At 40.5% G+C, this 26,465-nt stretch overlaps 3 protein-coding genes across 9 annotated transcripts in view; 1 reads left to right on the forward strand and 2 right to left on the reverse strand.

Annotated features, from left to right (window-relative positions):
* LOC133655564 (transient receptor potential cation channel subfamily M member 4-like) overlaps positions 1–700 on the reverse strand; it is a 33,820-nt gene extending 33,120 nt beyond the window's left edge. Inside the window, exon 1 of the mRNA XM_062055828.1 lies at positions 506–700. Within this exon, the coding sequence (XP_061911812.1) occupies positions 506–568 (63 nt within the window). The 5' untranslated portion in view covers positions 569–700. The remainder of the gene's footprint in view (positions 1–505) is intronic.
* si:dkey-94f20.4 (synembryn-A) lies at positions 1–24,557 on the forward strand. 7 transcript variants are annotated; one of them, XM_062055834.1, is made up of 20 exons: positions 1–188; positions 269–360; positions 691–755; positions 2,557–2,704; positions 11,481–11,645; positions 11,720–11,751; positions 15,616–15,756; positions 15,957–16,051; positions 16,121–16,168; positions 16,571–16,588; positions 19,451–19,540; positions 19,608–20,215; positions 20,766–20,901; positions 20,983–21,171; positions 21,249–21,343; positions 21,455–21,605; positions 23,109–23,204; positions 23,287–23,431; positions 23,495–23,774; positions 23,839–24,557. In XM_062055834.1, exons 8-20 carry the CDS (start codon positions 15,962–15,964, stop codon positions 23,969–23,971), a joined length of 2,079 nt encoding a protein of 692 aa, XP_061911818.1. In that variant the 5' UTR covers positions 1–188; positions 269–360; positions 691–755; positions 2,557–2,704; positions 11,481–11,645; positions 11,720–11,751; positions 15,616–15,756; positions 15,957–15,961; the 3' UTR covers positions 23,972–24,557. The 7 variants fall into 7 exon arrangements, with proteins under 7 accessions (XP_061911818.1, XP_061911816.1, XP_061911813.1 ...); XM_062055832.1 differs by having other exon boundaries at positions 269–755; XM_062055829.1 differs by lacking the exon at positions 269–360.
* irf3 (interferon regulatory factor 3) overlaps positions 24,137–26,465 on the reverse strand; it is a 19,488-nt gene continuing 17,159 nt past the window's right edge. Inside the window, exon 9 of the mRNA XM_062055838.1 lies at positions 24,137–25,915. Coding sequence (XP_061911822.1) covers positions 25,805–25,915 — 111 coding nt within the window. The 3' untranslated portion in view covers positions 24,137–25,804. The remainder of the gene's footprint in view (positions 25,916–26,465) is intronic.

Raw genomic sequence — 26,465 nt, forward strand, 5'->3', positions numbered from 1 at the left:
ATGGAACGCGGCCCCTATTATCCCCTCTCTTAACTTCATACTGTATATTTGACAAACACGGGGACAACTTGTATCGCTGCATTTGAACACGGCACCCTTACTTCACCTATTTTAGCATCTTAAAAGGCAAGCCTCGGGCGGCGTTTTAAACAAATGTCCATTTAAAAAGTTCCTGAAAAGAACTTCTGGTATGTGTACATTCCGAGTAGCCTTGTTATGTTAGCATGTCATATCAGCGGCTAACTTCCGCCTCTTTGCTGTTCGACAGTTCGCAAATAAACACTGGAAACAGACAGAAAGCAGCTATAAGCCAGTGTTTATTTGCTTGTATTTGCAGCGAAACGCTCCTTTTGTTTGACAGTAAATGTGTGCATGTGTCTTATTCATACGAGTTAAGCGGAGGCTTTCACGCGTCACCATGACTTGCTTAAAAAAAGTTCACAAACTCTCTCTTAAACTTGTTCTATTCCACGCACCATTACATCTTTAAAGACGAGTTTCTCACCTGGTCCTTCTCAGATTTGCTGTTTGTGTGTCCACTGTCTCCTGCGTCTCCAGTGTCTCTCATTTTTTCCCCTCCTTGTTACACAGTGATGCCAGGAAATACAATCAACTCATGTCCTTTTTTTTTTTTTTTAAACCAACCATTATCTTCTGACCATTTTTTTCCCCTCTCCACTTATTGCGCAGATTTTTTTCAGCCTCGCCAGCCGAATAAAGGAGAAAAGAAGGTGCAGAGCCAGGAAAGCACACAGGTGAGGAGGGTGTGGTCTGGAAATAGGTAAATACCTCCTCCATGCTTTGTAAATAGGAGTGGTCACTCACAACCACACGAAAGTCACACCTGGATTTTTGGGGGAGTTGTGTTTTATTACATGACAACGCTAATGCCTTTTAGTGTGTTAGCTATACGATACATGTTGAGCTGCGAGAAATAGGATCTTGCATGGGACTAAAAATATCACACTGCTCAAGCCTGGATTATAATATGAAGAGAGAGGGGAAAAAGTGCAAGATGCCTTACTCACTACCACCAATGCACCAGAAACACAGGTTTTGCGATTCAGCATTTTCTTAAAAATTTAATCAAGATTTAAATATATTACTGTAAATACAATTAAATAAGATTTTCTTCAAAGCAAGGTTGCAACATTTTTTTCAGAGCGCATACATCCATAACAAGTACCAGTCAATCAGAACACACACACATAGACAATGTTAGGATCTCCTTCTTGCTACGTCCGGCTTATCTGCCGTATCCCTGAGGGTCGTTTGCCTTTTTGGACTCTTCTTTTCCGCTTGTTTTGCTGATGTGGTATAACGTGTTGGCCAGGATTTGGAGCTGGCAGGTGCCCAGCTTGCATCCGCGGGGCGCACGCCTGCGACGGAGTTTTACTGCCAAACTATTGGAGAGAAGATAAAATAATGTCATTAAAAAAAATCAAACTAGATATGCTTGGTGTGTGAGGACCATAATGTATCCCACTAGACCAGTGGGGCCCGTGGGCCAAAATTGGCTCACTGAGTTGTTTTGTTTGGCCAAACATAGGGTGGCATCCCAAATTTAATACATATTCACACTAACCTCTTTCAAACTTATACAGTCATTGATGGCATGTCCGCAAGGATAACTAATGGCCATCTATCCATGTTATTCACACTAATTAACGGTATCATTTACAATTAGGCTTTAGGTTAAAATCGGCCCATTGGGACATTTCCACCATGGCTCTGGATGCAAAAAGTTTGGGCACCCCTGCAGCAGACCGTTGTTGGAATTTTTCTCATGCATTTCAATACTGTTCTGTTACAGAGAACAAGGACATGGGATACAATTGCTATGGTATGAAAAGGGGTAGGACTAAATAAGCTCAGCTTCTACCTACTCCTTTTCGGACGTGCGGTTGTGAAAAAACTGGAAATATGTGAAGCATTACACTGTATCGTATGCCTGTTTGAAATAAACCGAAACTGAACTGAACTGAATACACATGTGAGTGAAATTTCTGCAGTCTTTCTCTGCCAGTAGTAAACAGTCAAAAATGTAAACAAACTTGTCAAAAATGCAGAATAATCAAGCCAGTCAAGACCTTAAGTATTTGTATTTGTTCACAAAAATTAAGTCATTCCAGGTTTAATCGGTATACTAAAAAAGTTAATTCCACTTAGACACTATTGTATTTAATAGAGCATATTTACAGTACAGCAACGTGCAAACCGCAACCATTAGCTATGTTTTTTTAGCAATGCTAAATTACCACATAAAGTAGTCTCCTCATATAACAATATAACCACATATACAGGCGAAAATGTGCATTTTCAGTGGGATCTCCCCTTACACTCTACTAATAACAGGAACAAACCTACTTTTAAAATAAAATAATGTGGATTAGAACCCATGTTTTGCCTTTGTGAGCACTTGTGTTTCTAAAAAATGTCAATGAAACAACAACTTTTATGACTTTTTCATACTGTAGTTCTGAAGAAACAACAACGGGACTATATGGTACAGCCTGATTTTCTTTCATACCTGTGTTTAATTGCATCCATGTCAAGATGTTGATCTTCTGACTGATAAGGAACAATCTTCATGAATGGAACGTGCTGCTCTTGTGGGGCCTCTGTCCTCTCAGTCCCCGATGTCTGGACGGTGTCCCCTGCGAGTGAGGTGTCTTTGTCCGACCTGTAGTTCCGGAAGAATGAGGTACCAATTAGAACAGGAGCGACACAGTTAAATATGTCAAGTGTGCAGCTGAGTTTGTAGTGACCTGAGATTTGGTCTAAGTGGCAAGGCAGCAGTCAAAGGCACAGTCAGTAGCAGCAGAACAGCTATCTCCATACCGCACTGCCCTGTGGGACACCAACACTTCAGTAAAGTAATGTTTTGGTAGTATTCTCCAAAAGTAAATTAACTTACCACCAAGAAAATAGGAAAATTCACTGGTGCTTTTGGAGTGAACCATCAATCCAATAGGTTTTGTTGTTGTCTCTTAGTGACTATCAAGTCTGTACATCTGTCATGCTTTGCCACTTAGAACCTTTTTTATAGGTTGACTGGATCAAGGGTGTGTCTTGATCGTCGTCATTATTCCAAGACAACTCCCACTCTCGTCATCGGTTAACGTTCAGGAGGTTTCCTAATAATTTATAGCATTGCTTGGTAAACAAGCTTTTAGTGACAGCCAGATCATGTGATGATACTCAAAGTGACCTTGCACCTTGGTTGATGTTTACATTAATTTTATTTCCCTCCTTCCTTTGATCCAACAACCCTGGTCACCCCCTCCTTGCCTTTCCTCCACATCCTCCTCCATCCCTCTCCTCTCAGTCCACTTGCTGCTGCGCAATTGTTCCACAAATCCTTCTTTCTTTTCCATCACCTGCAGGAAGCGCCGGCGGGCCCAAAATAACACTGATTCTCCTGCGGGCTTTTCTTTATCGCCCCGATTTTCCTGTGCCTTTTCCCCTTGAGTCACATATGCCGTCACCGTGTTTATTCCTGAAATGTCCTTTGCTCCCACCAATCCTCACAGACAGTGCTTGGAGAAAAACAACCGCTCGAGCTTGCATACATTTCCTAAAACCTTATCATTTAATGTAGAGTGATACCATTTTATTAGTAAAACATCAGACGAAGACCGAACTGTCTGTAAAAAAAATCAATGTTCCCATAGATATCATGACAATCCAATTAATATGTTCCAGACACCCCCCAAAAAATCATAGTGATTGTAGTTTTACATGCATTGAACAATGCAAAATACATTTAAATGATGAATGAAATAAAAAAAAACACTAACACCACTTTTACTTTTATTAAAGATTATTGTTGACAAATAGAGCAATGTGTGGAGAGAGGTGCAGGGAGAACCACATAGGCGCCACACTCATACTTCTTTCTTGGATTAAATGGTGTTTCTCACTTTCTTTATCAAAGTGCTGGTACTCGCAGATTTTTGGGGCATAATGGTTTAGAGCCAGAACATATAGGCAGTAAGTTTTGTTATAGAAAAAGCAACAAGTGTTAGCATTGTAAAATGTTGAATTAGAAAATAAAATATAGACATTAAAAAAAATTATACTTTTTGTGGATATGTTTTGTTTTGTCAATGCCAATCTTTTTACACTGTCATTGTTTTTTAAGTGTTACAAATGTTCCTTTTTAATTTAAAATTTTTCCAGATTCACTGTTCTTTTTTTCACTCTCAACTTACGAGCAGTGACATCGGTCGCTCTACTCATTCCTCTTCTCAAAACCTGGATGTGCTTTCACATCCTTCATGGCCCCTTCCCCTTCATGAAATCCCTGCCATTAAGTTGAATGTTAAAAAAAATTACATCGGAAAAATGAAACATTGAAAAAATAAAACTTGTAACACTTAAAGACAAAACAATCTTGGCGTAAACAAATCTGATGATTGGCAATGAAAAATATGTCACGATACAAAAAATAGATTTGAAATTATTCTTTTTTTTAATGTCGGTGTTTTCTTCTTCAATTCAACATTTTACAATGCCAACATGTCAAGTCAAGTCAACTTTATTTATATAGCACGTTTACGACAACTTTTAAATTGAACCAAAGTGCTTTACAGGTTAAAAAAGCATAGAGCAAAAAACAAAAACAAACAAAGAACATAAACAATGAATGAGCTGAACAAGATAGTGCAAAAGCAATACGGTAAAAAGGGTCGAATAAAAAGTAAGAATTTGCTAAATAAAAATAATAATAATAAAAGTGCGACAAATTGAAAAAATAAATCAAACTAAAGCAAAGGGGTGGGGGGCTAGAAAATGGTGGCCTAATGGGCGGACTCAGCTCAGGTCAAAGGCCAGCGAGAACAGGTAGGTCTTAAGAAGAAAATGTGTTTTATTGTCGATGTAACTTTTTTTTACAATGACAAGTTTTTTTTAATACCAAAAATTGCTTATTTTGCAGTCGTATTCAGTAAAAAAATGCATAGACTGAGTCACCAATGAATAGGATTATTTATTTAGGTACTCGATTTGTGCATTGATATGGGCAAACAGACTAGTTTGTTACATGCAGTGTTGGGGGGTACAATAACCGAGACGGTATAGAAAAACCGGGGTAAAGTTGTGGCAAAAAATGTTTGTTTGAAAACGGATTATAGGAAAAAATACTACTCTCTTTCACAAAAGTAAGTACTCTTTAAGGGCCACTTTCATATCAGTGGAACTTGGGTATGCTTTAGAGTAGTCAGTGTCCAATTAGGTTCAGATCTGGAGAAATTCTAGGCCACTCCATTGCGTTCAGCTTCCTTGGTAAGGCACTTAGAGTTGCTTCTGCCATGCGCCCTACATTCCCAATAGAGGCAACCATGTCACAGTACATGTTGGGAAACATGTTTACTGCCATGAGCCGCAGCACTAATGGAGCCGCACACCGTGACGCCGTCACCATACTTTGCCGTAGGCAACACACAATTATCTTGGTACTCACATGTGTTAACAGCTATTTTGACAATAATGTCTCTGTGTTGACTCATTTTCATAGTTGGTTGATAAATAGAAATTGTACACTGGCTACTCTAAATGATTCTATAATATTGTACCTTGAGAAGATTTACTTTGATAAAAATATTTGCTTAAAGGGGCACTTTCTTACCTGTTGGTACCTGCTTTTGTGTATTGGGATCCCGAAATTTTTAAATAAAACCATGCAGGCATGGCAGAAATATTGATACGACAAGTTCGCCTTCTTCAAAACATGCAAGTGCGCCATTTTTATTTAGTTGTAGTCCAAATTTGTAGTTAATATGTTTCTTTTTTCTTCTATCCTCTTCTTGTGGTTCAGACTGGCTTATACATGCAGATGCATGCTAAAAATCCTTAGCTGTTGACATTGTTTAAAAAGTAGCGCATAGTTCTAACTTATATCTGTCAGTAGACTCGATATAGAAGCGCTAAAAACTACAACTTGGTTGAGGGGGGAAAAGACACAGTGCAAGTGGAGGCACGTAACCAAGACCACCCACAAAACTGCGTGTTCTGAAGAGATAGAAAGCGGCTTGAAGCTGTTCTGTAAAACAAAATCTATGCAAAAGTTTGACCAAAGAACCACCATTCCATGTTATGTAGACCACAAACAAGTGTTTTAAGTGTCAGCCCTGAGATCGGTAGGTTGTGAGTTCAAATCCCGGCCGAGTCATACCAAAGACTATACAAATGGGACCCATTACCTCCCTGCTTGGCACTCAGCATCAAGGGTTGGAATTGGGGGTTAAATCACCATAATGATTCCCGGGCGCGGCACCGCTGCTGCCCACTGCTCCCCTCACCTCCCAGGGGGTGATCAAGGGGATGGGTCAAATGCAGAGGTCAAATTTCACCACACCTAGTGTGTGTGTGACAATCATTGGTACTTTAACTTTAACTTTAACTTAAATGTAGAAAAACATAGGACTCCTTTATAAGGGTGTACTCACTTTTGTGAGCAACTTTGTCTGTATCACCCCCAGTCATTAAAGTTTAAGTAAACCTATAACTTTTTTGTAAAGCTCACACTTTTCAGAATTGCCGCAATTTAAACACCTCTCAAGAAACGAATACAATATTTTTGATAATAGTAGTGAAAATCGTATGCGTTTCCGGATATGACTATTACACTCATTTTCTCTCAGCCCCCTTCTGCCCCTACAGGCGCAACTTCCCCTTGTGACTCTATTGTTTACCTCCCCGGTGTGTGACATCTGGCTGGCCTGTGTTGTTAGAGTAGAGCACTGAGTCATCATCCCCATTACGATTCAGCCTAATGAACTCACATATGATTACGGATGAACTCCTTTCTTGCGTAGTTTTCATGAATAATTTCCTCAAAACATGCTCCCACATCAAACCCAGGAAAAGGACTACGTGCCGAACGAAAGCAAAGCCGCCTGGCTGACGAAACTCCTGAACTGCAGCTGCATTGCATTAAGTAAAGTGAGCAATTATATTCGATAAGTGAATGCTGCAATAAGATAAAGAGGTCAATGTTTACTCAAACATGAGAGGGATTTAACCTCTGAATAAATTATGAATCCTAAGAGAGATTTAGTTTAAAAATTAAAATAGAAAATAGCACACAATACATCGTAAAATACAGGAAATACCCTGTAGTTTTCCACTTAATAACTAGGCTGTGAAACCTAGGTACACATGTCAAGTTTAGACACTGGCTTACATTCCCATAGCAACATTCTTATCTGTCAAAACATGCTTTGGCGAGAAGCAAATTCCTATTCCGGCTTAGTAACAAGTCATCCAAAGCAGACTGACAGTTTGCCGTGACTACTGATTCCGAGTGAGTAAAACTGCATGGCACCATGACCCCTTTTTTTTGAAGCATCATTCAAGATCAGTAACAGTTTTAAAGGTTGACTCCACTCGTATGAAATAAATGACTATTTAGTTTATGAGTGCCAAACATGATAGAAATTGGCTGTTTTCTCTTGCTTGTTTGATTCACTTTCTAGAGGAGAGGTTCTCAAATGGCTGCTTTTGAAATTCCGGGTTTTAATGACATGACAGAAAAATATTCTGTCAATACTTAATATAAAAATGACTAACTGAAAATAAAGCAACACATGCACTAAAATGGGTGAGAGCAGACCTATGTAGCAGAATAGGGTACATGGCAGGACCAGGTTAGCCTCAGAAGACTGGAAGGACCACACAAACACACGGACACACTTCACATGGAGCAAGGATTTTCATACAATGAAATGGCGTCCACATGGTGCCGCCCCTGTGCTTAAAAGCACTACTAACGACTTACTCGAGACAGGTGGGGCCCACAGCTTTGTCTAACCGGACAGTAAAGAGTAATGTAAAAATTCTGTAATAGGAAACAGCAAAACAAAATAAGAGCTCAAAACAGGATATAAAGGTTACCAACTTGGCAAACTGGCTGACCTGATCCTTGATGGTTAAGCCCGCTTCGTGTAAACTCCCATCATTTCATACAGAATAGCTTTGTTAAAAAAGAGAAATCAGGCTTCGCCGCACATCTTAAAATAGAGCTTTGCCAACTATCGATCATTAAGCTACAAACTTACGAACAATGAAGGGGCAAGATACTACGTTTGTAGGAAAATGTAGTAAGCTAAGCTACAAGTTACTCCTGATTAAATGTAGCCAAGCTACAGGGGAAGCCATCCCCATAGAATTGTAGCAAGCTACACGGCAAAAGTAGCTTGCTACATTTAACGGCATGTATATCTATGGGCCCACATGTATGATATCGATGTTAATGTCACTGAGAGTGTACAATTGGACCCGATAAGTGTCCATTATTCTTAACTATCTGTCATTTAGCTGGGTACTCCCTACAACTACCTCTAGGGGTCACCGCACCCCACTGTGTGTATTTTTTTAGTTTGCCTTTGCTTTGGCCCACCCCTATAATGTTATTACTTTTCTCTACCTACAAAACCCAAAACCAGTTAAGTTGGCACGTTGTGTAATTCGTAAATAAAAACAGATTACAATGATTTACAAGTCCTTTTCAACTTATATTCAATTGAATAGACTGCAAAGACAAGATATTTTAATGTTCAAACTGAGAAACAACATTTTTTTGTACAAATAATAATTAACTTAGAATTTAATGGCAGCAACACATTGCAAGAAATTTGGCACAGGGGCATTTTTACCACTGTGTTACTTGGCCTTTCCTTTTAACAACACTCTGTAAACGTTTGGTAATTGAGGAGACCATTTTTTGAAGCCTTTCAGATGGAATTATTTCCCATTCTTGCTTGATGTACAGCTTGAGTTGTTCAAAAGTCTGGGGTCTCCGTTGTAGTATTTTACGCTTCATGCGCCACACATTTTCAATGGGAGACAGGTCTGGGCTACAGGCAGGCCAGTCTGGTACCCACACTTTTTTAATATGAAGCCACGCTGTTGTAACACGTGGCTTGGCATTGTCTTGCTGAAATAAGCAGGGGAGTCCATGATAAATTTGCTTGGATGGCAACATATGTTGCTCCAAAACCTGTATGTACCTTTCAGCATTAATGGTGCCTTCACAGATGTGTAAGTTACCCATGCCTTGGGCACTAATACACCCCCATACCATTACAGATGCTGGCTTTTCAACTTTGCGCCTGGAACAATCCGTATACCATACCATACCAACTTTATTTATGAAGCCCTTTAAAAACAACCACAGTTGAAGAACGAAGGGCTGTACACCACAAAGAAATAGAGGCAAAGGACAGACTAAAAAATAACAGAAGTAAAAGTCAATCCGTATGGTTCTTTTTCTCTTTGTTCCGGAGGACACAACGTCCACAGTTTCCAAAAACAATTTGAAATGTGGACTCGTCAGACCACAGAACACTTTTACACTTTACATCAGTCCATCTTAGATGAGCTCGGGCCCAGTGAAGCCAGCAGCGTTTCTGGGTGTTGATAAATAGCTTTCACTTTGCATAGTAGAGTTTTAACTTGCACTTACAGATGTAGCAACCACTGACATTGGTTTTCTGAAGTGTTCCTGAGCCCGTGTGGTGATATCTTTTACACACTGATGTTGTTTTTTGGTGCAGTACCGCCTGAGGCATCTAAGGTCATGGGCATTCAATGTTTATTACGCTTACGTGCAGTGATTTCTCCAGATTCTCTGAACCTTTTGACGATATTACGGGCCTTAGATGATGAAATCCCTAAATTCCTTGCAAAAGCTGGTTGAGCAATGTTGTTCTTAAAATGTTCGACAATTTGCTCACGCATTTGTTGACAAAGAGGTGACCCTTGCCCCATCCTTGTTAGTGAATGACTGAGCATTTCATGGAAGCTGCTTTTATACCCAATCATGGCACCCACCTGTTAGCCTGTTCAGCTGTGGGATTTTCCAAATAAGTGTTTGATGAGCATTCCTCAACTTTCTCAGGTTTTTTTTGCCACTTATGCCAGCTTTTTTGAAACATGTACCAGGCATCCAATTACGAATGAGCTAATATGTGCAAAAAATAACAAAGTTTTCCAGTTCGAACGTTAAGTATCTTGTATTTGCAGTCTATTCAATTTAATATAGGTTGAAAAGGATTTGCAAATCATTGTACCGGTATTCTGTTTTTATTTACGATTTACACAACGTGCCAACTTCACTGGCTTTGGGGTTTGTACATTAAAACAGCATCTATCTATAACTTGACAAAAAAAAAACACTGACTTGTGTGTTGTTTTGGGAACAGTTGGTAATAGTGATGTGCAGTAAAACTCACCTTAATGTGTGTTCCTAAATTTCTGTTGGACGTCTTAGATGAAGAGAGCTCTTATGATTTTGGTTTACATAGTAAACAATTAAAAACAAAAGTTTTGGGCATTGTTTACTCCAAACATCTCATTTGTCTAAATATGGCTGAAGACACACATTATCGTGGGTTTCCTGCACGTCATCTTCATTAGTAAAGGAAAAATAAAATCTGCAGGAGAGAATTTCTCAGCCATTTTTAAATGTTTTTTTTTTTTTGAGTAATCAGCTTGAAGCGTCCCTCTGTCTCTGACTCCCTGTTATTAGTTTGCTTACTAGTTTCGATGACCCGCCTTATCTTGCCTCTGATTGGCCAGTTTGTAATGTTTCGCCCTAACCTTAACCAATGGTGACTCATCATACGAACCCCAACCAATTATCATGGAGTTTCTCCGTATGTATGGATGTTGTCATTCATCCAGGTCATTGTATTTTCTACATATTTGTTTTGGCCTCCATTTCCATTTTATGTTTTTGTAGCTTGTAGCTTTGATGTAAGCTACCTCGCTACATGCGTCTAAAAGTAGCTACACTACAGGAAAAGCTAGTTGTTATAAAATTTGCTATGCTACCGCCAAGCTACTGGACAATATAGTTAAGCTATGTAGCTTAGCTACATGTAGCTTGTGACTGCCCATCACTGCTTACGAGCTGTACTGTATGCTTGGTTATTTAGTTTTTCTTCAGTGAATAGGCTAACTTTGCATGATGTTGCTGTTAAAATGTGAGTACAATGTTAGCATTGTAGCTTACATAGATGTGCCAGTGTTGTTAATGTTTGTTTATTCCCTCATTACTTAATGTTACGTTGTTTTATGTGATACATGACACACTCATATGGCGAGAGCATTTCGCCTGGCCATCCATGTAATAGTACAAAATTATTACTTAGTTATTAGTCCAAAACACAAACACACAAGATGGACTGACCCCTAAAAAGCCTGTTATACTTTATATAGTCCATGAGTGCATAAGCTATCTAAACAATATACTGTAAAGCCGTATTACGTAACCAGCTAAGTCCAGTTGATTGACACCTCCAATCGTCTTACGGGTCTCTGGTGTTCAGATGTGATTTATTGTGTCCCCCGGTGTTATGACACTTAGTCACAATTTTTCAATAAATTAAGTGTTTTCATGGAAATCATACATCAGTGACACTTTTTTACTTTGACATGTTGATATTCTGAGCCTCAAGTGCCCTATTCATCTTCAGGGTATATACTTTTACATCCCTGGGAGTACTTGGTGGGGGAGCCTTCTCCTTCTTTTTCCCATTTATCCTTGACGTTGTGTACATCCTGTTGTTGTAAAACTGCAGCTACCAGTTGAACACTTGAGAACCCCCTGGCCCCGTTTCCTCTACCTACTGGGCACAAGAGTGAGTATCCTGCCAGGAAAGCCTGTCATTCTCTCTTAAATTATTATCTTCTCACAGATTTTTTTTCTTTTTAGGAGTTCCCAAGATACCCTCTCAAGCAAAACAGGTAAATATAATGCAAATATGTTGGACTACCTAGTAGGGGTGTAACGATTGATCGATATATCGATAGATCGATTTCATCCATCCATCCATTTTCTAAATTTCAAATATTTCAAACTGCTCGACAAGTTTGCCTTACAGAAGATAGGAATCGATCGAAGATTGTTTTAAAAGGGAATCGGTCAATTTTATCAATAGTAGAAAAAGTAAAACATTGAAGAATTGCTGTCTTTAAATTAAGTTAAACACTTTTAAAAATAAGGATGTGAAACGTTATTATTTGCCCGTCTGTGACGTCATGACGAATAGCTACGGTGGTCGAGAAAGGTCATAACAGACACCACAAGACAATATCAAAAGTTATGACACAAAAACTTTCAGCTACAGCACAATTTCAAAAGCCACAACAAATAAAAACGACACAACACAATAAAATTAAGCCGCAACACAACTTTAAGCCACAAAACACGCGACCGACACAACGAAGTGACAGCGGTACAAGTTACAGCGACGCACCAACTTCCGGAACACCAAATGACGCGACAACAACTAACAGCAAAGGAAAAGTAAATTCATCAGAAAGAAAAAAATAGAAAACATGGATGAAGGAGGCTATGCAAATCAGGAAACGAGGAGCCAACACAATCAACAGTGATGAGGGGGCATACATGCTTCTACACACCTGGGACGCTGTCCTTCATTGGCGACGCCAGGGCGTAGAACAGATACTGTATAGCCGGGTCAAGGAACTTTATATTGGGTTATTAGTTGTTGTTTACTTGCTTGTTAGTATCCACAATTCATTTATATCTAATTTCCTTACAATAAATAACAGGAATATATGAAACTTCACCTGCAGTCTCCAGGAGCTAGTATTTATTTCACAGTGACACTGGTTGCTAAAAGTTTCTGTCTGAATCGATTTCAACTCACTGAATCGTTACAGATCGTATTGTCCAAAAAATTTAGATTGTCCTTAAAATCGTATCTGCAACCGCAATTATCGAATCGAATGGATTCGTTGTTAAAACTAATCGTTACACCCTACTACCTGGCCAAAACAGAAAGTTACAAGCGCAAAACAAAACACAGAACCGTCCAAAATGTCTTGATATCATCACGGTTGCCCACCAATGGCCCTTCTGTTGTTGATGATTGCAGGGTCAATGAACACTTATGTTAGACTAGTTGCAGATATACTATACCATACTCCCCTTTGAAACTTAAAGGCCTACTGAAACCCACTACTACCGACCACGCAGTCTGATAGTTTATATATCAATGATGAAATCTTAACATTGCAACACATGCCAATACGGCCGGGTTAACTTATAAAGTGCAATTTTAAATTTCCCGCGAAACTTCCGGTTGAAAACGTCTCGGTATGATGACGTTTGCGCGTGATGTCACGGAGTGAACGGAAGTATTCAGACCCCGTTGGATCCAATACAAAAAGCTCTGTTTTCACCACATAATTCCACAGTATTCTGGACATCTGTGTTGGTGAATCTTTTGCAATTTGTTTAATGAACAATGAAGACTACAAAGAAGAAAGCTGTAGGTGGGATCGGTGTATTAGCAGCGGACTACAGCAACACAACCAGGAGGACTTTGAGATGGATAGCAGACGCGCTAGCCGCCGACCTCAGCTTGACTTCCTCCGTCTCCGGGCCGCCGACCGCATCTATGATCGGGTGAAGTCCTTCGTCGCTCCGTCTATCGCTGGAACGCAGGTGAGCACGGGTGTTGATGAGCAGATGAGGGCTGGCTGGCATAGGTGGATAGCTAATGTTTTTGGCATAGCTCTGTCGAGGTCCCGTAGCTAAGTTAGCTTCAATGGCGTCGTTAGCAACAGCATTGTTAAGCTTCGACAGGCTGGAAAGCATTAACCGTGTAGTTACATATCCATGGTTTAATAGTATTTTTGATTTTCTGTCTATCCTTCCAGTCAGGGGTTTATTTATTTTGTTTCTATCTGCATTTAAGCACGATGCTATGACGTTAGCTCCGTAGCTAAAAGCTTCGCCGATGTATTGTCGTGGAGATAAGAGTCACTGTGAATGTCCATTTCACGTTCTCGACTCTCATTTTCAAGAAAATATAGTGGATATATAGGTGGTTTAAAATACCATTCCGTGATCCACAATAGAAAAAGGAGAAAGTGTGGAATCCAATGAACCCTTGTAACTAAGTTACGGTCAGAGCGAAAAAAGATACATCCTGCACTGCACTCTAGTCCTTCACTCTCATGTTCCTCATCCACAAATCTTTCATCCTCGCTCAAATTAATGGGATAATCGTCGCTTTCTCGGTCCGAATCGCTCTCGCTGCATTGTAAACAATGGGGAAATGTGAGGAGCCCTTCAACCTGTGACGTCACGCTACTTCCGGTACAGGCAAGGCTTTTTTTTTCAGCGATCAAAAGTTGCGAACTTTATCGTCGATGTTCTCTACTAAATCCTTTCAGCAAAAATATGGCAATATCGCGAAATGATCAAGTATGACACATAGAATGGATCTGCTATCCCCGTTTAAATAAAACAAATTCATTTCAGTAGGCCTTTAAGTACACCAACGGCAGATACAACTCTGACATGAATTGTCCTGCTACGTTGTCCATGCCAAGCCTTACACCATAAAGACACAACAGGCGCTGCTGCAGACTGTCTTCACTTTCTTCAGATACGAATATTTTGCATATGTCATTTGTAACTAGATGGATGCATTAGCCACACAGTGCTATCCGAAAGCACTGAACTTTGACCTTACGCCTGCCGCCTGACTTGACAATAGACAACTGTTAAGCCCTGTCTGCTGTCTGCTGTGGCACAATAGCCAATCAACAAAAAGTACCAGACCCTGTTCGTAGACTTATATCCTAAAGGCAAGGAACTCCTGCTCAACAGTGCAATGAAAAACATAGACTGTGCGTCAATGGTGCGTCAACATTGTGCCTATACTTTGATGTTTATTTTTATTTGTATTATTCAAACAATCATGGCCAACTTCAAAGACAAGTTTCAGTTGAGGAAGCCATGAAGCTAGCATCGAATCAATAAAAACTTTGGCAAAGTGTGAGATTGGTTCTCACCTTTGAAACGCCTGATCATAACTCTAGAACAACCTATGTAAAATACCCATTGTTTGTAGTATTATTATTAAAAGTGAAATGGGACTATTAAGACCTTAATGTTTGGCCAATTGTATTTTCCAGGGCATACCTCCAAAGTAGTTATTTTGAAGGCATGTTTCTAAAATAAAATTCTCTTTTTGAGTGTTTTCCAACTCCTATTTCTCAGTGTCAGTAGAACTTATACTCATTAAAAGTGTTGGGGAAGAAATTCATAATGTTAGCTTTTGAAAGAGTCCAAAACCATCTTGGAATTTTCAGGAGTTGATAAAACGTTTTCCCCTGAAGATTTAATGAAAATAGCTCCATCTGGTGCGAGTAGTTTAAACAACACTCTGTCAAAATACTGCACATCACAACTGCCTTTTCATGTTGTTGGTTGGTTGGTTGAGTTTATTTTGAACATGTACACAGTTTCAATACGATACGTTACATACTTTACATAATTTCATTAAAATGTTTTGCTCAACAAGATGTAGATACAATTTAAATTTCTCTGCAGTATTTTCTTTTTCATGCATAGGTTCAGCTGCCATGTGATTATGCAACAGGAGAGGGCTATGATAAGTAATGTTTTTTTAATGACGCCACAGCTATTTGCGAGATTTGATAGATCGAGACATGTGTGAGAGAGAGAGCACAGTCCAAGTCTGGAAAAACCTAGAAAAGGTTAGAGGGTCATCACAGGGAGATATAAGCTTGGAGTCCATTAGTGGATTATAAACTCTGTGTCCCCAGCATCTCTTTTGGATTAACAAGAGAGAGAGTGTGCGGAAGTGAAGCAAGTGAACTGAGCAGAACACTGTTCACATACGTAGAGCTCAGAAACACTGGAGCTGCTGCAGCTGTGACAGCACACCTCCGGGATATCACCTCAAGGTAAGATAGCGGCAAGTCCTTAACCAGTTGTTCAAATGTATGTCTGTATCATTAATCGTTTGTCTCACACACAAAGCGGCTAAATGTGCATTTAAATGTCACATTTTATCTTTACGTTCATCATGGTATCGATAATCTCCATCACTCGTGATTATTGCACAACTTCCATTTCTCTGTTATCGGTGGATGTGCGTGTGCAGCAAGCATGGTCGTGGACGTGGAGGGGATTATTCGGTGCATCAGGCACAGGGATGAGAGTGGCGTTCACACTCAGCTGCAGGAGTTCAACAGAGAGGTAACATAAACTCACACATACGTTGTGCGATGTGTACACTGACGAATGCATGCGGCTGTGTTTCTACAGTATGCCCAGTGTTTCTTCTTTGACGCAGAGGAGAGAGACAGAAGAAAAGTAAGCATCTTTTACAGTATAGCGGGTTTCTGCATTTGCCAGCAAGGAGTTAACCGCCACACCCCTTCAATGTTTATTTCTTGCCTCCCCCCGCCCCCCACTATCCCTTTCCTCTACGCATCATCTGCCTTCCTCTACCCCTCTTCTGCTCTCCTCCAGTCTTATTAGTAATTCTGCTGTATCAGACATCCCTGATCCTCTATCCTTGCATGCTCAGGCAGATTGAGCTTCGGTAAAAGCAGCTGCTTCACCCTGCCAGAGTGATAATCTTTTTCGACACTCACTTGCAGCCTCTGAGCAGTGGTTCAAATGAATCTATGCCTTTTATTAATATACTGATGTTGTTTTCTTTCTCCTTCTCTTGCATCTTTGGCTAATGGCTGTCTGGCTGCTCATATGTAGCAAAGGAAGCTGGAAGAGGTACAGCGCTGCCATAGTTACGCATGTTTAAACTAATGTAGTGGCAACTGGGCATTGGTGGTTTCTCACTTTTCACACACATAAATGAATATGATATGACAATAGATTGAATTACATAGAAGCAACATGGTGCACAAAACAGTGGCAATAGCAGTACAGCACATACAGTAGACAGGTATAAATATGAATTAAGAACCAAATAAAGCTGAACAAATTTCTTACAGACTATACCTCAATTTACTAGTTCTGTTACTGATTCTGTGACAGAACTTTTAACTCAAAATGTGTTTATCTCAATATCTCAAACAGCACAATTTAGATATTATTTCAACATCATGGGCTGGCATGCAGACAAGCAGTGATATGATTAAATTGCTTTGCCAAGTTGGTGAAACCCTCGGTCATGTTTTTGATTATTTATTTCTCTAATTCAATGAATAGCATCCACTTCTTCTCACACTCTTTCTTCCTAACCATGCTTGGAAAACAAAATGATGACGATCTTTAGCTACAGTATAAGCTAATGCTAGCGAATAAGACCAGATTTTTTTGGTCAGGGTTCACTGTGAAATTTGCTTCGCCAACTAACAGCGGCAATGCTTGGAACTAAATTTTTTGCCTGCAACTTAAAGTATAAAAACTAGCTGAGACAAAGCTCTTATCTCAAAACACACTTATGTTGGGGCACTCTTAACTTGAGGCACCGCCGTAGTAAAAAAAATCTAACTAATTAGTTTAGTAAATAAAATTCCACTATTAAGACAATATTACATTTTTACAAAAGCATATTCATAAATGTATTTCTTTGTATAAGCTAAACAAACGGGGGACATTTTGTCAGAACATGCGCCCCCCTGTGTTGCCTGCGTTATTATTATTCCGACGCTGTTATTCAAGTCGGATTGACTTGAAATTTCTCACACAACATATTGTGCTGAACAAAACACCAAATGTGACTTAAATTACTACAACATTCAGTACACACCTTTAGACATTAAACAAGCTCAGTTGGGTAACATTTGAGTAAGATTGGTTGAAAAACATTGTTGCCATCGAGCAAAACGTCTTTGGGAATTAACAACTAATTGTCCATGTGTCAGTGAACATTTGTGTCATTATTACAAAACTTTGCTTATATCTGTATTACATGTATGCTAACATGTCTTCCAAAGCATTGTTAGCACAACCCATAGGGTGCACCACTAATTTACAGTCTGATTGTACGCACATTCTTTTTTTTTTATGTACAAAACCCAAAACTAGTGAAGTTGGCACGTTGTGTAAATCGTAAATAAAAACAGAATACAATGATTTGCAAATCCTTTTCAACCTATATTCAATTGAATACACTGCAAAGACAAGATACTTAACGTTCGAACGGGTAAACTTTTTTATTTTTGCAAATATTTGCTCATTTGGAATTTGCGACATGTTTCAAAAGAGCTGGCACAAGTGGCAAAAAAGACTGAGAAAATTGAGGAATGCTCATCAAACACTCATTTGGAACACCCCACAGGTGAATAGGCTAATTGGGAACAGGTGGGTGCCATGATTGGGTATAAAAGCAGCTTTCATGAAATGCTCAGTCATTCCCAAACAGGGATGGGGCAAGGGTCACCACTTTGTGAACAAATGCGTGAGCAAATTGTCGAACAGTTTAAGAACAACATTTCTCAACGAGCTATTGCAAGGATTTTAGGGATTTCATCATCTATGGTCCGTAATATCATCAAAAGGTTCAGAAAATCTGGAGAAATCACTGCACGTAAGCAACAAGGCCAAAAAGCAACATTGAATGCCCGTGACCTTCGATCCCTCAGGCATGGGTTCAGGAACACTTCAGAAAGCCACTGTCAGTAACTACATTCATGGCTACATCTGTAAGTGCAAGTTAAAACTCTATTATGCAAAGCGAAAGCCATTAATCAACAACACCCAGAAACGCTGCCGGCTTCGCTGAGCCCGAGCTCATCTAAGATGGACTGATGCAAAGTGGAAAAGTGTTCTGTGGTCTGACGAGTCCACATTTCAAATTGTTTTTGGAAACTGTGGACGTAGTGTCCTCCGGACCAAAGAGGAAAATAACCATCTGGACTGTTATAGGCGCAAAGCTCAAAAGCCAGCATCTGTGATGGTATGGGGGTGTATTAGAGCCCAAGACATGGGTAACTTACACATCTGTGTAGGCACCATTAATGCTGAAAGGTACATACAGGTTCTGGAGCAACATATGTTGCCATCCAAGCAATGTCTTTTTCATGGACGCCCCTGCTTATTTCAGCAAGACAATGCCAAGCCACATTCTGCACGTGTTACATCAACGTGGCTTCATAGTAAAAGAGTGCGGGTACTAGACTAGCCTGCCTGTAGTCCAGAACTGTCTCCCATTGAAAATGTGTGGCGCATTTTGAAGCGTAAAATTCGACAACGGAGACCCCGGACTGTTGAACAACTTAAACTGTACATCAAGCAAGAATTGGAAAGAATTCCACCTGAAAAGCTTCAAAAATGTGTCTCCTCAGTTCTCAAACACTTATTGAGTGTTAAAAAGGAAAGGTGATGTAACACAGTGGTAAAAATGTCACTGTGCCAACTTTTTTCCAATGTGTTGCTGCCCTTAAATTCTAAGTTAATGATTATTTGCAAAAACAAATGTACTTTTCTCTGTTCGAACATTAAATACTGTATCTTGTCTTTGCAGTGTATTCAATTGAATCAATGTTGAAAAGGATTTGCAAATCATTGTATTCTGTTTTTATTTTACGATGTGCCAACTTCACTGGTTTTGGGTTTTGTAATAACTCCACAAGTTTTTACCATAAAAATAACCTGTAGTTGTCATTTATTTCCTGTTTTTATCAGTTTAGGAAAAATAAAGTAAGGGGTTGTGCCGATTCTGACTCTGATGGTGACGAGAATGACCAAGAGGACCGGGGTCTCCTCCTCAGACAGGTTTGAAACTCCCACCCTCTTAGTCTTGAATATTCCGGTCAATAATTTCAAGTGTACATTTTTTCAGAGTTTGGCTGTGGTGCTGGTGAGGTTTATAAGAACTGGAGTGCACTGCCATCTGCTAAGAATTGCACTCCGCACCCTTAGGATCCTCTCCAGAGACAAGAGGGTCCTGGGCCCTTTGGTGACCGACAGCGCTCTCTTGACTCTGGCTAAACTGGCAGGGCTGAGCACGAGTGACTCAAACGACGACGCCAGCGGCCCAGACTCTGATTTCTACGACAACATCATCTCCTCTCTCTCTGAGGTCAAAGCACCGATGTGTTGCGGCGACGGTAGTGACGATGATGTCAACGACCTAAACGAAGAGTGCTCCACATTTGAAGACGATGCCAAGAGTGACGTCAGCGCCTCCAACTGCAGCGATGTGGACACTATCAGCTGGCCCGAAAGCCACAGGCCCAGCATTAACGAAATGCACAGAGGCAGCGTCCATCACAAGGAGCTGGAGCGAGGGAGGAAGGACCGTCGTGAGAGCAAGATGGAGGGCAACGATGAGGAGGAGGAGGAGGATGGGACATCGGTAGAGGAGATGCAGAACAAAGAGGCTTTGAAGGTGTTGTGTAATGTTGTATACAACAGCACTTGGGCACAGGAGAGGTTCAGCACACTCAGGTGGGATTCTTTATTCATCAATATTTATAATCATAAGTTGGCCAGTCCAATATCAGCAAAAAAAAAAAAGTATTGGATAATAAAAGCTTGCATCTAAAATCTCTGATTATAAGCAGCTCTGCAGCGCGTTTACTTTTGCAAAGCTTAATAGCCAGTTAACATCTAAATGTCCTCACACAAGGTTGGTCTCTTTGTCTATTTTAGTGATGTCCTTTACAAAAGTTAAACATGGTAGGCTATTCAATACTAGGAGCTAGCAGCTACACAATAGCTCAAAAACAATAGTTGCCAAAAAAACAATTAACACTCGACTTAAACTTAAAGACAGCATTAGTCCATTCTAGGCAGTTAATATTAAATATTTGAGGTTTGATACCTACCATTGGTCTCTGTTTGACTAATTTCACTTGATCAAGCATTTTCTAATATTCTACCCTATAATAATAAAAGTATCAGCAACGGCCAATATGCAAGGCATATAGGAAGTGAAAAGTTGCAAAGGGACACCACTATCCATAACCTTTCACACTGCTTATTTTATTTTGATCAGGCTAATATGCGGCCTCAAAGAGCGCCTCTCCTCCAGGATCATTCACCCGGCTCCCTCCAGTGTTCAGTTCTACGAGTTACGGCTTACCTTCCTCATCACTGCACTGCGACCTGAACTCAGCACTCAGCTTCAGCAGGTGACTCTTTCACTTCTACAACAGTGATAGAGAGCATGGAGTTAAGTTTTAATAATCTCTGACTTAATTTGCCTCTTCCAGGAGGGAGGCGTCTCCATCCTCTCAGCGGCCCTGGAGGGCTACCTGGAGGTGCAGTGGAAGGAGCAGTATGACTGCGTGCTGGACCCGGCGGCATCACCTATTTCTCTGGAGGCCTCTCAGCGCATCATCGAGATCCTGAAAATCCTTTTCAACGTCACACACAGAGCCCATGGACATGCGCCGAGCGAGGTGAGCATCAGTGGAACAGAACAACTTCTTACTTTCTGCCACAGTAATGTAAACATGTATGTTGGCATACTCCCCAGGCTGATGCAGCGCTGTACCGACATCTAGTGGCAATCCTGCGTCTCTGCATGATGAGGAAGTGCATGTTGCCCGAGGACACAGATGAACTGCAGGGGTTAGGGTTTTCTTTACCATTTTTTTCTACCTTAATTTCGTTGACCTAAATGATTATAAATTAAATCACTACAAAGTCTACGTTTCTTTAAGATATCTTTTTATATTGCAGTCATACGGTCAACCTGCTAACGGCGCTGCCTCTCCAGTGTCTGGATGTTCTCCTGATGGTGCCACTGGAGCCCGACTCTGAGCAGTGCCAGGGGGTCAACATGGACTGTGTCCACACCCTGCTGCTATTCATGGAGAGACGCTTGGAATCAGTAAGAGTCACAAGACTGAAGCATTTTTCTGCAATTGCAGTTCCTCCATTATTTATACAGCATTGTGTAAGGGTCCAATCAGGTGGCTCTGATTACATCCTCTAAGACAGGGGAAGTCCACACTTTTTTTTCCAGCGAGGGCCTCTACAGACAAATTAAAAGATGCGGGTGCACCTTTTATACATTTTGGGCCTGATCTACTAAAGGTGCAAACTTGATAGCGCACACAAAGCTGATCTACTGAGCTTGTGCGCAGAGGATTACGTCTTTTAAATAAGCAAAATAGGGAGCGCAATCCACAAAGCGTTGACAATACTGGGCGGACGAGATGCAAATATAATCATTAAGCACTCGCAATGGGATTTATCAAGACTCAAATTGTTCTGTTGCCGATGTTTTGCATCTATATTTAGCACGTCTGGAGTACCCGTGCAAACTGGCACAGTGCGCTCCAATGGCTGTGAGTAAGACAAAGACAGATAACAGAAAGAATATTCCATCTGTGTGCGTGTCAAAATATTTACTCAGAAATAGTCATATTCTCTATTCAGCAATATAATTGCGTAGCTGCTCGATGACTTACAGGGCTGATTAAAACCAATTCAGCAGGGGTTTTTTTGTCTGTTGGACTATTTTTTTTTAAATTGTGTTCGTTTATATAGCTCCTGTATGGAAAAAAACTAATCACACTGCAGCACCTCCCATAGCATACCTTCATGCGTGCTAAAAGTAGGTTTTGTTGTCTAGAGCATGCTTAAATATAGCCCAGAAAAGGTGGTTCATATTATATTTTTGTGCTGCATGTCAACAACATGACAAAACGCCACCGGTTAGACCACATGATGCCACAAATGTGGAGGTAAATGAGTGTCTCCATGGTGACAGTACAGTACAGTACACAAAAAACACTAATTTAAATAGTGCGGTCTACACCACCTATGCACTTGTTATCAATTGTATGTCCACTAACAGTACACACAATTTTATAATTTGCACGTGTTATTTAACATTTGTTATTTGGATCTTAGTAAATCAGGCCTGACAGTATTTGCGTTAAAGATGCTATATCCAATCTATGTAAGTCGACATATGCAAAGCTATCAGAATAAAACATCAACATCTTATGTTAGTGTTATATGTGATAAAGTAAATTAGTTTAATATATAATAATATATTGTCATTACTAATGAATTCATTTTTTTTTTTAGAATATGCAGAGGACCAATAAAGAGGGCCGGACAAAAATGGCCCCCTGCTCTAATAGGCTGATTGGCTCCGTCCATTTAGTGGTACCGGCAAGAACATCAGAATTTGTTTTAAAAATAATAACGTTATAGTAGAGACAAATATGTTTACTGCAATAATGCCGTAACATGCAAGTGCAAGCCACACATTCGAAACTACTTGGTGGTACTTGGTGTAAGAAAAATTGAAAACCACTGCTCTCTTGGTCATATTTGCATAATAACTGGAGATTACCATTGCTTTTGTTGTGCTTCCCAGGGGGACAGAGTCAAAGAGAAACTAACTCCAATTCTCAATCTGCTGACAGAAAGCTGTCGGGCCCACAAAGAAACGCGCCATTACATTCGGAAATATGTAATAAAAGCACAATTGCATTATTAATCTTTACAGATTGGTATTAAACTGGTACTGGTTCTGTACTTTTTATGAACAATAGATCCTGCCTCCTCTGAGAGATGTTTCTCAGAGGCCAGAGGACGGCTGCACCGTAAAAAGTCGCCTGGTCCGTCTCATGACAAACCTGGACACGGACGTCAAACATTGCGCTGCCGACCTTATTTTTGTCCTCTGCAAGGAAAACGGTAAAAGTGAACTACAGTTTTATCATAAACAACAACAAACATCGCCTTCTTTTCTCTTCTCAGTGAGGCGATTTGTGAAGTACACAGGCTACGGCAACGCGGCGGGACTCCTCGCCACCAGAGGCTTGCTGGGCGGCCCCACGTCCAGAACCTCCTGCAGCAACACCCTGTACTCCAGCGACTCCGATTCTGACACTGAGGAGTACCGACAGGTGAAAGACCGCATCAACCCGGTCACTGGGAGAGTGGAGCGGGAGCAGACCGACCCCATGGAGGGCATGACGGAGGAGGAGAAGGAGGAAGAAGCTACGAGGCTCATTCGACTCTTCAACAAGCTGTCCAGGTCTGTGAAGAACAACACAACCAAGCAAGCACGTCAGCATCACAGCTGTCTACATTTACTGCAGGGATAACATTATTCAGCCAATGGGAGTGGACGCAGATGGAAAGCTGGTACCGATGGCGGGACTGAGGGAGAACAGTCTCACAGAAGAGTCGGCGTCAGACACGGATGAAAAAGAGAAGGACTCAAATCAATGAAGTCCGTTCTGTTCTCCTAAATATCCTTTTTTGCTGTTTTAGTGCTTCGATATTTGTGGATAGACCTAGAAAGAAGTGTTGTTTTATTTTTTTCTCCTTATAGGATCAATTTGATTTACTTTTAGTTGTATTGGACAAAATGATTGGGACAAGTGGCCATTACGTCATAAAAAGAACTTTAATGAAATTAAACTGAACTTTTCACTCTTATGTGAAGAGGACTCTGGCCTCTTAATCCAAAGAATGTGTTAGACGGCCTCCAACAACATGTACAGGTGCACAGGCATGCTGCAAGGAAAAGGGGCCTTACCTCAAACTTATTATTGTACGCCACAAAGTATTGGCAACACTCTGCGTAAATTCCATGTGACACATTTGGAGGCGTCACCTTAATCTTTGTGAGCTTGAAGGTTTTAGGTGTGTCTGTACACACGCCACATAGAAGCCTAGCTGGAAAGTCCTTCCTCTAATGAGTGATTGAAGTCTTAACGAGTTGAAAGTCATTCCTCACCCTAATACGTGTGAAATGTGACTAAGTGGTGATTGTGATTAAACAAATGATGATGAAATCCAGGACTGTCAGTTTTAGTAATTACATTGCACTTTTATAGGAATTGGCAGAACAACGAAACACAATGGAAAAAAAGGAAATTATTCACAGAGGGCAGGTATTTTCAACAGGCGGCCTGAGGGCCAACAAGGTTCAGTTGAATACTTGTGAGACAAACATTTTTGCAGCAAATTCCTAAAAAAACGTGAGTGCTCCTGTTTTATAGAGGAACTTGGACCACTGTAAACACATTGGCATTTTAACCTTGCTAGTGTAGCAGCTTTGCATTGTGTATCGATCTTCCCAGACTGCCTCTGCTCCCAGCGGGGCGGGAACCGCTGTCTCCCGAATAAGAGTTAAGTGTGCTAGGCACTTGGCCAAAAACCAGAGCTGCCAACTCAGTGTTCAGTACACTCTTTGAAGTTGTCAGGGAGTGAGGTTTACGAACGTACACCTGGCACAGCCACACTGGCTGGCCCCCGTTACACTAGCAAACATAGAACACTGGGGTCCAAACTTGTGATTTACATGTCTGAGGCGTTCCTCAAGGCACCCCTTTAAGTCCCTTTTTCGTAATGTGAGTAATGTAACTAAGGTTGTTTTTTTTTTGATTGATTGAAACTTTTTTTAGCAGATTGCACAGTACAGTACATATTCCGTACAATCGACCACTAAATGGTAACACCCGAATAAGTTTTTCAACTTGTTTAAGTCGGGGGGTCCACGTAAATCAATTCATGGTAAGGTGTTGCTATAGCTTGTTTATAAATGGTGGCCTGCGAGTTCAGTTAAAAAAAACATTGTGAAACTCACATTTTTGCAGCAGATTCTTAAAATCACTAGAGTGTATATAATAAAGATTATTTTTAACTAGCATTTTTTACAGAAGGTCCTTAAAAATGGCAGAGCCCTCCTGTAGCTCTGACAAAATAAATAGACCAAAATCAAATGTCTACTGTAGAGGACACTGGTTCTCCGGATTATACAAAGCAGGACTGATAGTTTAAGGGGAAGTCTGCCCCCTTAGTTTTCCGGAAATGTGGCCCCCAAAACATCCATTCATCCATTTTCTACCGATTGTCCCTTTTTGGGGTCGCGGGGGGTGCTGGAGCCTATCTCAGCTGCATTCGGGCGGAAGGCGGGGTACACCCTGGACCAGTCGCCTGGCCCCCTAAACAATTTACTGAAATGTCCCTGACATAGAGGTTTGTTCAAGTTTTATATAATGATTGATTGTAAACATGGCGGCATTTGCAATCTTAAAAAAAAGAAAAAGTGCAGCATCAGCCTACGACCATCTCTTCAAGCGACACCTGCAGATCAACAGACTGTAGGGACGAAGCGCCACCATCGACTGCCATGTTCTTCAAGATCTCCAACGACGTGAGAACCACCTGAAGAAGGAGAACATGAATTACGTCATTGTCAGGCTGCATTCAGGTTGGTTGGTTGGGTGGTTTTAGAATCACACAAACATGTGTTTGATATTTCCACACAACTTGTTGGAGTGGTGGTGCATGAAGCAGGAAGGACCAATTCAAATTCAGGCCACTTCCAAAAAGAAATGTAGCCTATGAATAGCAGCAGACGATCAATAATGGGCCGATGATTGACAGACTTTTTTTTCAACCTTGCTTTTGTAACTACGTTAGCCCTCTGAGGCCGACCCGTGGGCTTTACGCAATCATAGTTTCTTAGCTTAATGTCCGGGTAAATGATTGTCTTATGAGCATTTTTATTCACTCAAAAAACACTGAAAGTTACAGATATTCACTTTTGTCTTGCATATAATCACATCTTGATCAACACATACAGTTCCCTTCCTATAGAAACAGATTTTTTTTTCTTAAATACTAAGTAAGTAAGGCATTTTCAAATAGTATATAGCTGTTTTTATACACTTTTCACTGAAAATAATATTGTATAACTGATTTTGATGCTAAC

This window comes from Entelurus aequoreus, linkage group LG08, assembly GCF_033978785.1.
Source record: "Entelurus aequoreus isolate RoL-2023_Sb linkage group LG08, RoL_Eaeq_v1.1, whole genome shotgun sequence".
Classification (NCBI taxonomy): Eukaryota; Metazoa; Chordata; class Actinopteri; order Syngnathiformes; family Syngnathidae; genus Entelurus; species Entelurus aequoreus.

Coding starts and splice junctions, on each gene's coding strand:
- si:dkey-94f20.4 (XM_062055832.1), top strand. CDS start 15,962: ATGGTCGTGGACGTGGAGGGGATTATTCGGTGCATCAGGCACAGGGAT. Junction 19,541..19,607: donor GGGGTCTCCTCCTCAGACAG/GTTTGAAACTCC, acceptor ACATTTTTTCAG/AGTTTGGCTGTGGTGCTGGT. Junction 20,902..20,982: donor TCAGCACTCAGCTTCAGCAG/GTGACTCTTTCA, acceptor TGCCTCTTCCAG/GAGGGAGGCGTCTCCATCCT.